A 17,170-nucleotide genomic window follows, 5' to 3' on the forward strand; every position below is an offset into this window, starting at 1 on the left:
GTGATCCTTCTGCCTCAGCCTTCCAAGTTGCTGGAATTACAGGCATGCGCTACATGAGACTCCAACTCAAAAAAAAAAAAAAAAAAATTATTGAAACTTATTTTACGGCTGAGAATATGGTATATCTTGGTGAATGTTCCATGTGCACATCAAAAGAATGTGTATTCTGCTGTTCCTGGGTGCACCACTTTAAAAATGTCATTTAGATAAAATTGCTTGATAAAGTTGCCCAAGTCTTCTATATCATTGTTCTACCCACTGCTGAGAGAGGGCTGTTGAAGTCTGCAACAGTTATTATGGAAGAAGGAAGTGTATTTCTCTATACAGTTATCAGTTTTTGCTTCATGTGTTGTGCAGTTCTGTTATTAGAGGCATACACATTTAGGATTCTGGATCTTTTCCTAGAAACTTGTGACTGGTAATACTCCTTATTTTGAATTCTATTCTGACTTGCAGCACACAGCCATTCTAGCTGACTTTTTATAGTGTCTGCATGGTATATTTTTCTCCCTATTTTCTTTTAACCTATTCTGCTTTACTATACAATCTGACAAGCTCTGTTTTTTAACAAAACTATTTAAACCACTTACATTTAATTATTAATCTGATTTGGTTTAAATCAGCTTGCTATTTGTCTGTTTTTGTTTTTGTTTTTTTTTTACTGTTTCATGTATAAAAATTCATTGAGTTACATTCTTTTTTTTTTCCTTTTTTTTATTATAAAGATGTGGGGCACAATTCAGGGTTAGGTATACAAACATTGATTATGCAGGTACTCTTGCTGATGAGGTGTGCCCCTCCCTCCTCTAGCAGTTTCCCTCAACTGTCAACTAATACCCTCCATCCCCAGACAGTTTCCCACTACTGCAAATCTCTTTCTTATAATATTATGATAATTGTTCAAGGTCCGCTTATGAGTGAGAACATATGGTACTCTGTTTTTTGTTTCTGTGATAGATCACTGAGTATGACAGACTCTAAATCTATCCAAATTGCTGTGAAGTCCCTATGTTTGTCCTTCTTTATGGCTGCATAATATTTGCTATTTGTCTTCTATTGCCCCATTCATTCTTCCTTTTTGTTTATTTTCCTCCATCTTTCTGGATACAGTATTTTTTATGGTTTGGTTTCATCTCTCACTGCTGGCTTATTAGCTATATTCTCATTTCTTAGTGCTTGCTCAAGGTTTACAATATGCATCTTTAACTTATCACACTATACCTTCAAATAGCACTATACCACTTTACATTTAGTGTAAGAACCTTATAAAAGTTTACTTCCATTTCTCCCTTCCTGTCCCTTGTACTATTATAAATTTTACCTCTGTTTGTTATTAAACCTATTAACACATTGCTATTATCTCTGAAATATATTTAAAAATGAGAAAAGAATCATTTACATTTACCCATCTATTTACCCCTTCTTTTGTATAGATAAAATTTCTACTTGGTATCATTCCTCCTTCCCAAAGAACTTAATTATTTAGTATAATGGATTCTCTCAGCTTTTGTTAACTGATAAAATGTTGTTGACTTCATCGTAACAAGATATTTTCACCATTCAGGTTAGGTATCTTCTTTAAGCACTTAAGAGTGCTGGCTCAGCTCTCTTCTGGCTTGCCTAGATTCTGACAAGAAGACCATCATCATTCTTATTTTTGTATAATTTTACCTCTTTCTTTAGCTATTTTAAAGATTTTCTCTTTATTACTAGTTTTAAGCAATTTGAGTATAATGTGTCTTTTGGTTTTATGTTTATTTTGCATGTGGTTTGGTGAGTCTTTTGTATCAAGGATTTATAGTTTTCATCAAATTTGGAAATTTTCTGATCATTATTTTGTCATGTAATTTTTTCTTCACTCCATTCAAATTGCATGCATGTTAGAGGGTTTGATATTACCCCACATTTTTCAGAGGATTTGTGTTTTTCTTTCAGTCTTTTTTCTGTTTGTGCTTCTTTTTGGATAGTTTCTAGTTTTTCACTGATCCTTTCTTCTGGGGTTCCTAGTCAGCTGTAAATCCCATGCACCGTATTTTTCATTTCTGATATTGTATTTTTTTATTTTAAGGAATTCCATTTGGATCTTTTTAAACTATCTTTCTATTTTTCTCCTCACAATATTCATGTTTTCCATGACATTCTTGAATATATATATATATATATATACATACATATGTATATATATATTTTTCTTTCTTTCTTTTTTTTTTTGAGTTGGAGTCTCACTCTGTCGCCCAGGCTGGAGTATGGTGGCATGCTCCCGGCCATTGCAGCCTCAACCCGCTGTGCTCAGGTGATCTTTCTGTCTCAGCCTTCCAAGCAGCCGGAACTACAGGTGTGTGCTACCACACCCAGCTAAGTTTTCTTGATTTATTGTAGAGACGAGGTCTTGCCAAATTGCCCAGGCTGGTCTCGAACCCTCAGGTTCAGACAATCCTCTTGCCTCGGCCTCCCAAAGTGCTGGGATTATAAGCTTGAGCCATCGCGCCTGGCCTAATATATTTTTAAATATTTAAAACAGTCACTTTATGGTCTTTGCTAAATTCATCATCTTTCTCATTTCTGGGTCTGTTTCTATAGTCTGAGTTTTCTCCTGGTTATGAGATAAGGTTTTCTAATTCCTTGCATGTTGGGTAATTTTTTATTGGATGTTAGACATTATAATTTTACACTGTGAAGTGCTGAATGTTGCTGTGTTACTTGAAGGAGGGTTGGCCTTTGTTTTGGCATACAATTGTTACTAACAGAGTAGTCTGAACCTTTCAGAGCTTGTTTTTAAATTTGGTTAAGGTGCTCTAGGATTAAGTTAGCTCCAATAGTAAGTCACAATTTTTGTGAGGATAATACTTTATGTATTACAGTCTGTTCACTCTGGGCAGATCCTTCAGGACATGGACTTTTCCAAGTCTCATGTTTCAGGAATTATTCAGTCTACTAACTTCTGGGGGTTCTTTCCCTGGACATGTGCATTTTCATCCCACACATATACAGATTATTACTCAGCTAAGGACTCAAGGGGATCTCTATAAATATTTCTGCAGTTCTCTTTCTGGATTGCACCGTCTTTTCTGGTACCTTGCCCTTTAACATCAAGTCACATCTGGCTCTCTGAACATTGATTTCTGACTCCTCAATTCTGCAAGATTACTAGGCTCTGTTTGGTTTTCTTTTCTCTGCACTTTGGAAACTGCTTTTAGGCAGTGAGCTAGGGATCACTTCAATGTTACCCTTCTTTCAAGGATTACAGTCCTGCACTGCCCAAGGTCCAATATATGGAAACTGCTGTTTCATTTAGTTTGTCTGTTTTTTAGTTGTTTATGATGAGAAGGCAATCCCTACAGAAGTTAATTCTTCAAAGGCAGACACAGTCCCTGTGACCTTTTTTATTTTTATAAACCCGAAATATAATACTTTTCAGTTTTATACAAATTAGGTTAGAATACAAGTCATCCTTACCTTTGTAGATTTCTCTAACGGTTGATCATGCTGTGCCTGCTGCATAACGTCACTGACTATCATTTTAGCAATCTTCCAAGCCAGTTCTTCTTGAGCCTAAAGGAAGTCATTTAAATAGTTGATAATGGTTCTTTATTAGAAGGATCAAGATGCATATAGTCAGTCCTCTAAACAATTGTATACGCATCATAATTTCTATTTATTTGGATAAGAAGTACACTCCCATGTACGAGAGAATCTGGGTCACCCTCTGGCTATGATATATTAACATGTCACTCACTGTCTCCCAGAGTCAACTACTGGGTACCCAATATCATAGCTACTTTCATGTTAGATGGTCAAAATAAAACATTTTCCTTTTTCTACTCCCATCTCTCAATGTACTTAACTATTAAAAAAGCAAGCCTCCACTTCCAAAAGTAAAACTGACAATAGGGAAGGAAACATTTGCGCTTCTGTTCTGTATCGATTACTGATGTCTGCTGGCTGATGCAAGTTGAACACATGGATATTCTTCAGTGGCCAAAGCCTCTGGACCAAAAGTACCTTCGCTGGCACTACCAAGCAATTGATACTAAGAGGGGGTCACCCTTTCCTGATACAGCCTGGATATGGGGGCACTGATGTTTTATGCTGCTTAAATATGGGAACTAAAGAAAGAGAAACTTGAAACCTGACTTACACAGGGATGGCTTATAAATGGAAATTTCTTTCTTTTTTTTTTTTTTTGAGTTGGGGTCTCACTCTGTCGCCCAGACTGGAGTGCAGTGGCCGCTCCCGGCCGCTGCAGCCTCAACCTGCTGGGCTCCGGCGATCCTTCCGCCTCAGCCTTCCGAGTAGCTGGAACTACAGGCATGCGCTACCATGCCCAGCTAATTTTTTTTTAAATTTATTGTAGAGATGAGGTCTCGCTGCCCAGGCGGGTCTCGAACCTGTGGGCTCAGGCAATCCACTCACCTCAGCCTCAAAGGCGTGAGATTACAGGCTGAGTCAACGAACCCAGCTAGAAATTTCTTTATGCTAAAAGTAGAATTTACCTCATCAGTGTTTCCTTGCACCCATTTCTTCATCGCTTGTGAGAACATGGATCCTAGTAAACAAAACCAGAATTGAACGTATATTTCATGCATAATTTTATATTTAAAAATACTCTTATTTAAAAGCTATTACTTACAGACATGAATATTCTTTCCTTGTGTGATACTATCTGAAACATTAAGACTGTTACCAATAATAAAAACTGATTACATTATGTTGCTTCCGTAACAGAATATTTAACTTGCAAACATCATGGTTGAAAAAAATTTTGAAAAGTAGTTTCAGAGCTCCAGGTTTTTCTTCTACTCTCCTCACTTAATGATACTATTATCTAGTGTTAGATTTGTAGCAAACATTAAAAACTAAACAAAACCCTAATCAGGATATTGGCTTTGCTGCATATCATTGCTGCATAACATCTCAATTAAGAACCCAACCCTTGGGAGACATTAAGCCACTTGTTATGTTTTCAAAACTTCCACACCAGATCTAATTATGCTGCTAACAAGTTGAAACTCTGGTCTGTATAAATTAGCTGGGTGACAACAGAGTTTCAAACAGCCATACTCTATCTAAGCTACAGCCCAACTCAACTTTCTAGGATACACAAACCTACATCTGTAATCACATGGTGAGAAATCACCAAGGAAGTAAATTAGACTCTATTTCTATGAATGAAATACACAACTTATCCTTTTATTTAATAATTTGAATAGGCTCAATTTCTAACTTTGCCTTAAACCAAGTGAATTGTTGGTAGATTATTTCTTAAGGAAAGGTCCTAATTAATTCATTAATTGGGACAGGACTATACATAGCATTCATGAAAAATATAAAACCTAGACTCCTTTCCCTCAATACCTTTTTTTTTTTGAGTTGGAGTCTCACTCTTGTTGCCCAGGTTGGAGTGCAGTGGCATGCTCATGGCCACCTCAGCCTCAACCTGCTGGGCTTAGGTGATCCTTCTGCCTAGTCTTCCAAGTAGCTGGAACTACAGACGTACACCACCACACCTGGCTAGTTTTTATGATTTATTGTAGAGACAAAGTCTCACCAAGTTGCCCAGGCTGATCTCGAAGCCCTGGGATCAGGCAATCCTTTCGCCTTGGCTGTCCAAAGTGCTGGGATTACAAGCTGAGTCACCATGTTAGGCCTCCCTCAATAATTTTTATTATTAGCTAAGGTCTAAATACTGGTTTGATCAAATTTTACTGCCCATCAGTCTACAGGGCTATAATTTTTTTTTTGAGGTGGAGTCTCACTCTGTTGCCCAGACTGGAGATCAGTGGCATGTTCATGGTCACTGCAGCCTCAGGCTGGTCTCAAACCTCTGGACTCAGGCAATGCACTCGCCTCCCAAAGTGCTGCAATTATAGGTGTGAGCCACAGCGCCCAACCAAGGTCATAATGTTAAATGCTCTGCCTGAAGTCTCCACTGGCAGTTGAATTATCTCATGTCCTGCTCAGGCCCCCCCTAGAGGGTCACAATGTTGACAGTCTTCCACAGGCTGACATTCCCTCCCTTTCCTCCAAAACCCCCATCTTTTAACTTCTCTGAGCATTCCCTCCTCCCTTAACACTGGAGCTTCTCCAGGATCCCATCACCAGCCTCCTTTCTCCCTCAACATATTGTCTCTGGGCATCTCATCCTCTCCCTGTGACTTTAACTTCCTCCAATATGCAAATACCTTAGAAACTCCTCCTTGAGATGTCAAATCCATACATCCAGATTGTCCAAAGGCATCTCAAACTCAACATGTTCCAAACTAAGCTCAACTGTCTTCCTCCTATTCTTTTTTTAATGTTCTCTATCTCAGTTAACATCATACTTTTTCCTCCAGAGAACTCAAGTTAAAAAACTCAATCTACCTTCCTAAATTACTTATTTACATATAAAATCTGTCACCAAATTTCACCTTGGAACGCAGTCTCTTGAATTCATCCTTGGACATTTCATAAATCTGATCTTCCTTCTAATTCTTGCTACCAGTACATAACTTCAAATCATTCTCTTCTTCCTCTATCTATGTTACTAGCTAGTCCTACTATCTGACTGGTCTCCCTGATGCGTCTCTCCCAGCTCCAATTTATTCTCATTCTACTGCCAGAGAAATGCATCTAGTCAGTACTCTGCTTCGAAATCCCTGATGTCTACATGATGGGAGCCCAAGCACTTTTAATATGACACATAGAGCCCTCCCAAAGTAAGTAAAGCGTTGTCTCTCGCCATTCCATCCATGCACAGGGTGGCTTCCATATTCATAATACCCTTTTACAATTCTCTCGTTACACTTTCTCCTAGATGATTTTAATGTAATTTTTTTTTAAGCTAGGATCTCACCGTTGTCCAATTGTAGTGCAGTGGTGCAATCATGGCTCATCATAACCTCAAACTCCTGTGCTCAGGCAATCCTTCTGCCTCAACCTCCCCAGTAGCCGGACTATGATATGGATTTTTCAGGTCAGCCTGGGTGGCTTCAAGAGTGTCAGGGAGCGTCAGCTCAATGGGTAGTGTCAGCTCAATGGGTTGGCCAGTCAAGTCCCAAAGAATGTCAGCTCCATGGGCTGGCAAGCCTAGCCCCAGGAGTATTGGCTTTAATGGGCTGGTAAGCCAGGCCCTGAGAGTGCTGCAGTCCCCAGAAATGTCTCAGCTTTGGAGTCTCGCCTTCTGCCCGAAGTTTTCCCGGTTCAGTTGGCTCTGTTGGCTGGCATGCCAGGCTCCGGAGTGCATGGCTCTTCAACTCTGACGAACTTCTGCAGCTCTTCAGGTCAAGGTTCTTGTCTCGTGCCCGGGAAGAATGTGGGACACCCATGCCCGGAAAGTGCGAAAGCAGGATTTACTGAGAGGCCAGAAAAGTTCACACAGCAGGAGGGGGCCCAAAGGGGTTGCTGATCTGGAGCTGAAACTTGGTGCTTATATAGCTCTAAAACCCAGCCGACTGGCTAGCACTAGCTGTGAGCTGATTGGCTGGCACTAGCTGTGCTGATTAGTCAGTACTAAGGACCAATCGACAGGAGGTAGGGGCCTAATGGTGAGCTGACTGGTTAGCACTTTGGCAGCAAGTTGACCGATTGTTTTTCTATCCCAGCAGTGAGTACTTAAGCTCTAGCCTGAAAGGCTTGTAGGATGCTTGTTTACCAACATGAGTGTATCAGTCCCAGAGACCTGGAAGTTATGGGGAGACCTGCTCTGTCTGCCTGTTTAGCTTTTCGCTAGATATCTCATCTCTCAACCACAGGCATGCGCCACCACACCCAACTAATTTTTAAATATTTTTGTAGAGACAGGGTCTTGCTATGTTGCCCAGGCTGGTCTTAAACCCCTGACCTCAAGCAATCCTCCCACCTCAGTCTCCCAAAGTATTAGGATTACAGGTGTGAACCACCACACCCGGCCTAATGTAACTTCTTAAGTTACCTTGTTTGCCCTCAAATCAAAATTCTCATACTGTCAAGAAGCCTTCAAGACACACTCTTCTAAAAATTCAATCTGTTCCTCTGTGCTCTGTTATCAGGCTTTCAAAACTCAAAACGATAGTGTGGCATATGATCAACGGTCTTTCCTGTTGCCCTCAGCTAGGAAGGACAGAAAGGCAAAGGACTGCAAACAACTGTTGTCAAGATGATATTCGGAGCCAAAGCCTTGCAGTTGCTATTAATCTGCTGTGTGACTCCTAACAAATCACAATCTCCCTATTCTTCAATTTCTTTATTTGTAGAATGAGGAGATGGCACACACAGATAATTATCATCAAAGAACTACACGGGTTTGAAAACGCTAAGAAATACCCACTATTTGGTATCTGAGAAGAGGGGAAGGGATTCTGTGATTAGCCTCAAAAGTGAGCTACATAAAAAAAAACTTAGTGTCTGTGCCAGTATGCAAAGGGCAACCAATTTTAAAAAATAATTTTTTTCTTAAAAGCAGGATTTATTGGGAGGACAGAAAAGCTCCCACAGTGGGAGGGGACCTAAAGGGGTTGCCCTGATTTTTTTCTTAAATAAAATAAATATTACCCATAATCTTACCACTCAGATAATCGCTAATGAATTTCTTAAATATTAATTAAATCAACCAATATTTAGTGAGTGCTTACTATGTGGTAGGCATAATTTCAGAGTCAGGGAATGTAATACCAAATAAGAGAGACAAAATCCTTGCTCTCATACAGATAATATTCTAGCCATGAAAGTGAGAAAGACTAAAAACAAATATGCAAATAAATTAATAAGATAATTTCAGACAGTGAATAAGAAAATAAAGAAGTCATAGTGGTACAGATGATTTTAGATCACGTGGTTGGGAAGCTCTCTCTAAAGAGATAATATTGAGATGAGAAGGAGGAACCAATCATTGCATGAAAGCCATGGCAGGGAAACAGCAACTGCAGAGGCACCAAAGAATAAAGGACAGATCAATCAGAGATCAGTCCATGAAAGGAAGAGTAGTGCAAGATAAGGTTATAGAGGACAGCAAAGGACATTCATAGGTCTCAGGAAATAGGCTAGATTTTATTCCAAGTGCAATAGGAAGCCATGGGGGTAAGAGATGGGTGGATGACTAAACAGCACAGAATGTACAGGGTAAGAAAGTTCAAAAAATAGAAGAAAAGGGTACAATGAAAAGTGAAAGGCACTTCCTTCTCATCCCTAAAGCAAATTATTAAATTTTTTGTATCTCCTTTCAGGCAATATTTTAATGTATGGACCAATAATACAAGGAGTCTTTAAAAAACATCACATATGGCTGGGCTCAGTGGCTCATGCCTATAATCCCAGCACTTTGGGAGGCCGAGGTGAAGGATGGCCTGAGCCCACGGGTTTGAACCTGGCCCGGACAACTTGGCGAGACCTCATCTCTACAATAAATTAAACAATTAGCTGGATGTGGTGGCGTGTGCCTGTAGTTCCTGCTACTTGGAAGGCTGAGGTGGAGGGATCACCTACGTCCAGCAGGTTGAGGCTGTGATGGCCATGAGTGTGCCACTGCACTCCAGCCTGGGCGACAGAGTGAGACTCTGACTCAAAAAAACTCAAAAAACAAAAAAGCACATACAATCACCTATGATGTGTTTTAATTTAAAATGTATAATATGAATCATCAAGACTTTAGGTACAACTTCCAGTTTACATGAAATGTAGGGAGAAATAAGTTAAATAACACAACCAGGAAAATCCAGAAGGTTGAGCATTCTGTAGGATAACTAGCCTGTTATGCTTAACAAGTCAGGGCCATAAAAAAGGAATCAAGTGAGAGTAAAAGACTGAGACTATTTTCTCTTGTTAATAGCCTTGTCATTTAGCACAGTGCCTGGCACACAGCAATCATTCAAATGCTTTCTGAGTGAATGAATTCAATCTCTAGATTCCTACACTACCAAAAAATACTTGATTTAAAAAGATGTGCGGAAAAAAATTGGAAGCATTTCCCCTAAAAACCGGAACAAGACAAGGCTGCTCAGTCTTACCCCTCTTGTTCAACATAGTGTTGAAAGTCCTAGCTAGAGCAATCAACAAGATTAGGAAATCAGGGCTATCCAATTAGGAAAAGAGGAAGTCAAGCTATCCCTTTTTGCTGACGATATGATTCTATACCTCGAAAATCAAAGAGAATCTGTCAAAAACCTTCTTGCACTGATAAAGGACTTTGGCAAAGTCTCAAGGTACAAATTCAACGTGCAAAAGACAGTAGCATTCTTTTTTTTTTTTGAGTTGGAGTCTCACTCTGTCATCCAGATTGGAGTGCAGTGGCCGCTCCCAGTCACCGCAGCCTCAACCTGCTGGGGCTCCGGCGATCTTTCTGCCTCAGTCTTCCAAGCAGCTGGAACTACAGGCGCGTGCTACCATGCTCGGGTAATTTTTTGATTTATTGTAGAGATGAGGTCTCACCAAGTTGCCCAGGCACCTCAGCCTCCCAAGGCGTGGGATTACAGGCTGAGCCACTGAGCCCGGCTGACAGTAGCATACTTATACAATAACAACAAATGGGCAGAGAACCAAATCAAAAAGTACAATCCCCCCCCCCAAAAAAAGTACAATCCCATTCACAATAGCCATAAAAGAAGAAATACCTCTGCATCTTCCTAACCAGAGAAGTCAAAGTCCTTTATAACAAAAACTACAAAACATTGCTCAAAGAAATAAAAGATGACACAAAACAAATGGAAAAAGATTCCATGCTCATGGACTGAAGAATCAACAGTGTTAAGAGGTCCATCCTACCCAAGGCAATCATCTATGGATTTAACACAATACCCATTAAATTACCAGCATCATTCATCTCAGACCTGGAAACAACTATACAGAAATTCATATGGAATCATAAATGACCACGGATAGCCAAAACAATACTCAGCAAAAGAAACAAAGTAGGAGGTATCACACTTCCAGACTTTAAGCTTTATTATAAGGATACAGTAAACAAAACAACCTAGTATTAGTACAAGAACTGGCATAAAGACCAATGGAACAGGACACAGATTCTGGAAGCAAAACCTCAATTTCTCAACCAATTAATCTTCGACAAAGCCTCCACTAACAACCACTGGGGAGAGGAGAACTTATTCAGTAAATGAGGCTGGGAAAACTGGCTGACCACATGCAGAAAATTAAAATAAGACCCCTACCTGTCACCATACACAAAAATCAACTCTAAATGGATCAAAGACCTAAACGTAAAATCTCAAACAGAAGACACCCTTATACAAACTGGAATTGGCAATCAATTCCTAATCAAAACCCCAAGTGCCCATGCCATAAAAGATAAGATAGACAAGTGAGACCTCATCAAACTGACAAGCTTCTGCAGAGCAAAATAAACTACTGAGAAAGTGGGGAGACAGCTCACAGACTGAGAAAAAATATCTGCCAACTGTATATCTGATAAAAGTCTAACATCTAGGATCTACAAGGAACTCAAATATGCCAAAGAGAAAAAAACAAGCAGCCCTATTAAAAAGTGGGCAAAAGATATGAATAGTCACTTCTCAAAAGAAGACATACAAGCCGCCAACAGATACATGAAAAAATGCTCAGCCTCACTAATCATCAAAGAAATGCAAATTAAAACCACACTGAGATAATTACCTAACTTCAGTCAGGATGGCCATCATCAATAACTCAAAAAACAAAAACAAAAACAAACAAACAAACAAAAACAGATGCAGGAGAGGATGCAGAAAAAAAGGGAACACTTCGGCTGGGTTTGGTGGCTCAGCCAGTAATCCCAGCACTTTGGGAGGCCGAGGCGAGAGGATTACCTGAGTCTGCAGGTTCGAGACTCGCCCGGGTGACTTAGCTGGGCGTGGTAGCGGGTATCTATAGTTCCAGCTACTTGGAAAGCTGAGGTAGAGGCTAACCAGAGCCAAGCAGGTCGATATTAGGGTGGCTGTGAGCATGCCACTGCACTCCAGCTTGGGCAATGGAGTGAGACTCCGACTCAAAAAAAAAAAATGGGGGAGGGCACACTTCTATACTGTTGGTGGGAGTGTATGCTAGTATAACCTCTGTGGAAAACAGTGTGGGAATTCCTAAAAGATCTAAAAATTGACCTCCCATATGACCCAGCAATCCCCCTTCTGAGAATATACCTGGAGGAACTCAAATCATTCTACAAAAAAGATACCTGTGCACCAATGTTTATTACAACACTATTCACAATAGCAAAAACATGGAACCAACCACGCTGCCCATCGAAAATAGACTGAATTTTAAAAATGTGGTACATATATATGATGGAATACTATGCAGCCATAAATAAGGACAAAATTATGAACTTCGCAGCAACTTGGATGGATTTAGAGTCTGTGACACTCAGTGATCTATCACAGAAACGAAGAACTGAGTACCACATATTCTCACTTAAAGCAGAACCTGAACAATTACCATAATACTATAAGAAAGGGATTGGCAGTAGTAGGAAACTGCTGGGAGAGGGAATGGGGGTGAGGTGTGTGGGGGGGCACACTTTATCAATAAGGGTACCTAATCTCAAACCACATGATGCAGGGACCAAACTGAGGCCCAAATTCTACCTGTACAATGACCATTTGTATATCTAACCCTGAAATTATCCCACATCTTTAAAATAATAAAAATTAAAAAAAAGAAAAAGTTGAGAGAAAAAAAACAGATGTGTGGACAACCAAAGGAAGCACCAGGATATTTGGATGTGTTTTACCAAACTGTAGTGATTCCTATTCATTACTTTATATGGGCATGTCTCACTTAAATAATGCAAGTAACTTGATGGATGGAATTGTTGGTAGAGATGCAATCCTACCCACCTAATCTACTACCACCAACATCCCTCACTTAGTCTATAATTCAGACTGTAGTAAGAACGTTCTGTCTCCCTGCTTCTCTTCCAAAAGCCCCACACTATTTTCCAACCAGCTATCAGAACAATCCCTTTAAAACATAAATCACATCATATCACTTCCCTGCTACAATGTCCAACGTGTCTCCAACACTTTCAAGTCCTTACTGTGGTCTCTGGTGACCTCCCAACTCACTTTGCTCACTCCATTCTAGCCCATGAGGCTTGTTGTTCCTTGATCATGCTGACCTCTCTAGTTTTAGGTCTCTATCCTTGTTTCTTCTGTCAAGAACACTTTTCCAGATATTGCCTGGTCTTACTCCCAAATGGCGCTCAGGTGTCTGCTCCAAAATGTTAGCTCCTCAGTGAGACCTTTCCTGACAACCACCTCTAAAATAGCACTCCCACTATACATGCAGTCCTCTACTCTGCTTTTAATGTTTACATATAAACACACAAACATGACTGTATTTGCTATCTGTTTACTGTCTCCTCCATTACAATGTAAGTTCCATGACAAAACTTTGTTTTCTTCCCAGCACCTAGGACAGTAGATACATATAATAGGCACTCTATTTTTTTTTTTTTTTTTAGAATAAATGAATAGAATGAAAGGTCTTAATAAATAGAACAAGCAAAGATAGTAGTTGGGAAAAAGTTTCTGTATATCTTCTACTGGTCAAAAAACATATTAATTCATATTAAAAAAACTGCAAATGCCCAACACCTAAACTGTACCTAACACCTATATGTATGGAGCACTAGCACTCCCTCATAAGCTGTCAGAGATATGAGACCAGATTTTCTATTAATACTGGAGACTCCCTTATCCTTGTCGACAGAAGTTACCTAATTATAGTGGAGAGGTCCTCCTGGCCAATGCCTGACAGAGGTCATCTGGCACTTCCTCTGTTCCAAGACCACCTGTGACCTCTTCCCAGTATTCATCCTCTATCCAATACAAGACACACAACTACTAGACTATAAACTTCTCGACGGCAGATCTGAACCTTCTAACCTATGTGAATACAAGTATACAAAGAAGCACTCAAAAATTATTACTTTTTTAAAAATATTTTTTCTTTTCATAACTAAGAAAAAGCAAAAAAAAAAAAATTATTTACTGAATGAATTCCACAGACTTTCCTTTAATCTTTACATTCTTCCCAATTGTGCACTTGAGACTTCTCTGGCAAAACAGGAAATAAAACTAATCATTTGGATAAATAAGGTCAACTAGGTTAACAGACCTTTTTGGCTTAAATTGCTTCAACTATTGTTGCATTTTTTTGCTTACTCTGTCAATGTATATCTGACCAAAAACTAGATCATTTGTCAAAATTAAGTGGTACAATTTACTACTCAAACAATAACTGCACTGAAAAAATAAGATAATCATATCAAAATGCAGTCCTATTGAATAACAGGATGATTAACAATAGCTCTTAATTTCAAACATACTTAACAAAATAGAGCATTTTCTTCCTACAAAATTTAGTATCTTTTACTTAAGATAATACTGTCAATCCAATCAGACTGAAAGCTCTAAATGGATCCACATTCATTTCTGAAATTTTCCTCTGCAAACCAACTGTTTCAAAGCTGAAATCACTAACAAAGAATGTCCTTGACTAACATGATTTCTGTGTCTAACTCTTGGACTTGACCAAGCTACTCTTCTGCTGACTAAACAAAGGATTTGAATTTCAACCTATTAATATTTCCCATGTTTCATAACTTTCAGAAATCTTGAAGAAATTCAATTAAAATAAAGATCTCAAGATAAACCTCAAGTTCAATCTGGACTGGGTATTTTGTCATTAAGTAAAAAAGTAACCAATATTTTCATACTGATGTGCCTTCTGTACTGGTAAAGCAAGTTCAGTAACTTTTGATTCAGAGGAGGAGATTTTATAGAGATGCGATTATATGAAGCCCTCGTTGTACTCACTTGGTAACTATAAACACAGAGTGAAAGATAAGATGGTTATTTTATAGAATAAATCTCAAGTGGTCCTTGACTTACTGTCAATGACCAATATGAGTAAAGGATTAATATTAAGTATAAAAATACCACAAACCTTTTGATTTCTTTACATCAGGTTCAGGTTCAGATTCTCGGATGAACTGCCCCAAGTCACTGACTCTTCCAAATGTCATCTTCCTAAATAAGGATGAAAAGACTATAACTTCTAACAATCAGTTTTAGAAGAAGAAAATTAATTTTAAGCATCTCATCTAAAACTAGAAAGTTAGAAACACAATTTATAGCTATCCATATAATTCAAAGTAGGGCTGCCTTGAAATAGAACATTCCTCCACAGAAAGCAAAATAATCTTTAATTCAATGTAATTCCACTCAAAATCCAAAAACGTTTATAAAACAAGACGAGTCAATAAGTAATTCTCAATTCTAAAATTCACACACACAAAAAGGTACAAGAATAGCCAAGGAAGGCCGAGGTGTTGTGGCTCACACCTATAATCCCAGTACTTTGGGAGGCCAAGGCAGGAGGACTGCTTGAGTCAAAGAGTTCGAGACCAGCCTGGGCAACATAGCAAGACCCTGTCTCTATTAAAAATATGTATATTTATTACCCCCCCAAAAATCCAAGACAATTGTGTAAAGAAGTAAAAAGATAGGACTTGCTCTAACAATAACCAAAATATATTATAAAAGTATAGTTTATATATACACATACACACACATATATGCACATATACACACTAAAGCTATTGTAATATACAACAAAGTTAAACAAAAAACAGTGAGAGGTCTTATTTTAAAGATCTATCTAAGACAGCCAGCTATAGTGGCTCATGCCTATAACCCCAGCACTTAGGGAGGCCGAGGCAGGAGGACTACTTGAGCCCAGGAGTTCAAGACCAGCCTTGGCAACATAGTGAAATCCCATGTCTCCAAAAACTTAAAAAATTAGTCAGGCTTGTTGGCACTACTAGGGAGGTTAAGGTGGGAGGATCACCTAAGCCCAGGAGGTCAGGGCTGCAGTGAGCTGTGATGGTGCCACTGCACTCCAGAAGAAATATGCAGAACTCTTAACAAGTAACCAATAAATCACCAAAGAGAAATATGTGAAAGGAGATGAACTGTCTATGGAAGGAAAAACCTGAATAATCAACAAATATACCAAAAAAAGCTCAATCTTTTTGCAATAATCCGAGATTGGAAAAAAATTCAAAGTTTGAAGTATTCTTATTAAAATGGCTGGTGAGAATGTAAAATGATACGCATAATTTAAAAAGTAAATTGGTAAGTGTAATCAAAATTTTAAATCCACTTCATTGTAAAATGAAGCATATACAAGGAAGTCCTTTGCCATACTGGGTGAAACAGTGAAAGATTGCAAATAATTTAATACTCATCAATACTAAAATGGCAAAACAGTGACATACACACTATGAAATAGTTTACTACAGTTATGAATTATAATGAATAATATATATAAAATACATAGTGTAGTTAAAATGAGGCAAGTCTGTACAGACTAGCATAGAAAAATCTCCAAAACTCAGTGTAAACAAACGCACAAGATACAGAAGAGTGTAATATTAGTTACATAAAAATAAGCAAACAAAAAATGCAACCATAACAATGATTACTGTGAGTAGGAGGGAAAGAAAATAAGCATTGGTGTATGATCAAGGGGCCATTAAACTATCTATAAACTTAATTTTTACAAGAATAATGTATTTAATTAGAAGTTAGTTAAAAGAAGAAAAACAAATTTCATGACATGTATATATTATTTTCTTTCACGCAATGTGGATCTTATTTTAAAGACATCCTTCCTAATACGTTCTTATTTCACATATGGGTGCCAATACACCACTGATACACATTTACCTGCTGTGAGAAAAATTTCAACAAGATGCTAAAATCATAAAACTAAAACATTAAAAAACCATCTTTAAAGATGAAGAAATATTATTTCTTTTTTGACCCATTTTATAAATGTTTAAATTCATTTAGTTACTTTATACACACAGTAAAGCTACAGAAATAAGGCATCTCACAGCTGATAGTCTTTGTTAGGTTTCAAATAAATTAACCATTCCTTAAGAATAAATACCAGCCGGGCTCGGTGGCTCAGCCTGTAATCCTGCGCCTGTGAGAGGCTGAGGTGAGTGGATTGCCTGAGCCCACGGGTTCGAGACCGCCTGGGTAGCGAGACCTCATCTCTACAATAAATCAAAAATCAGCTGGGCGTGGTAGCGCATGCCTGTAATTCCGGCTACTCGGAAGGCTGAGGTGGAAGGATCGCCAGAGCCCAGCGGGTCGAGGCTGTGGTGGCCAGGAGCGGCCACTGCACTCCAGTCTGGGCGACGGAGTGAAACTCC

General features: G+C 38.8%; 1 protein-coding gene across 2 annotated transcripts in view; it reads right to left on the reverse strand.

The window, feature by feature from the left end:
* Positions 1-17,170, reverse strand: part of AKAP10 (A-kinase anchoring protein 10) — a 91,579-nt gene that overhangs the window by 7,909 nt on the left and 66,500 nt on the right. For both annotated transcript variants that reach the window (XM_021714768.1, XM_008062604.2), the window contains 3 exons: positions 14,893-14,975; positions 4,494-4,546; positions 3,457-3,552 (listed from right to left, as the gene is read on the reverse strand). In XM_021714768.1, coding sequence (XP_021570443.1) covers positions 3,457-3,552; positions 4,494-4,546; positions 14,893-14,975 — 232 coding nt within the window. The remainder of the gene's footprint in view (positions 1-3,456; positions 3,553-4,493; positions 4,547-14,892; positions 14,976-17,170) is intronic.

Source organism: Carlito syrichta, unplaced genomic scaffold, assembly GCF_000164805.1.
Source record: "Carlito syrichta isolate Samal-C Ts95f unplaced genomic scaffold, Tarsius_syrichta-2.0.1 Scaffold305756, whole genome shotgun sequence".
Lineage (NCBI taxonomy): Eukaryota > Metazoa > Chordata > Mammalia > Primates > Tarsiidae > Carlito > Carlito syrichta.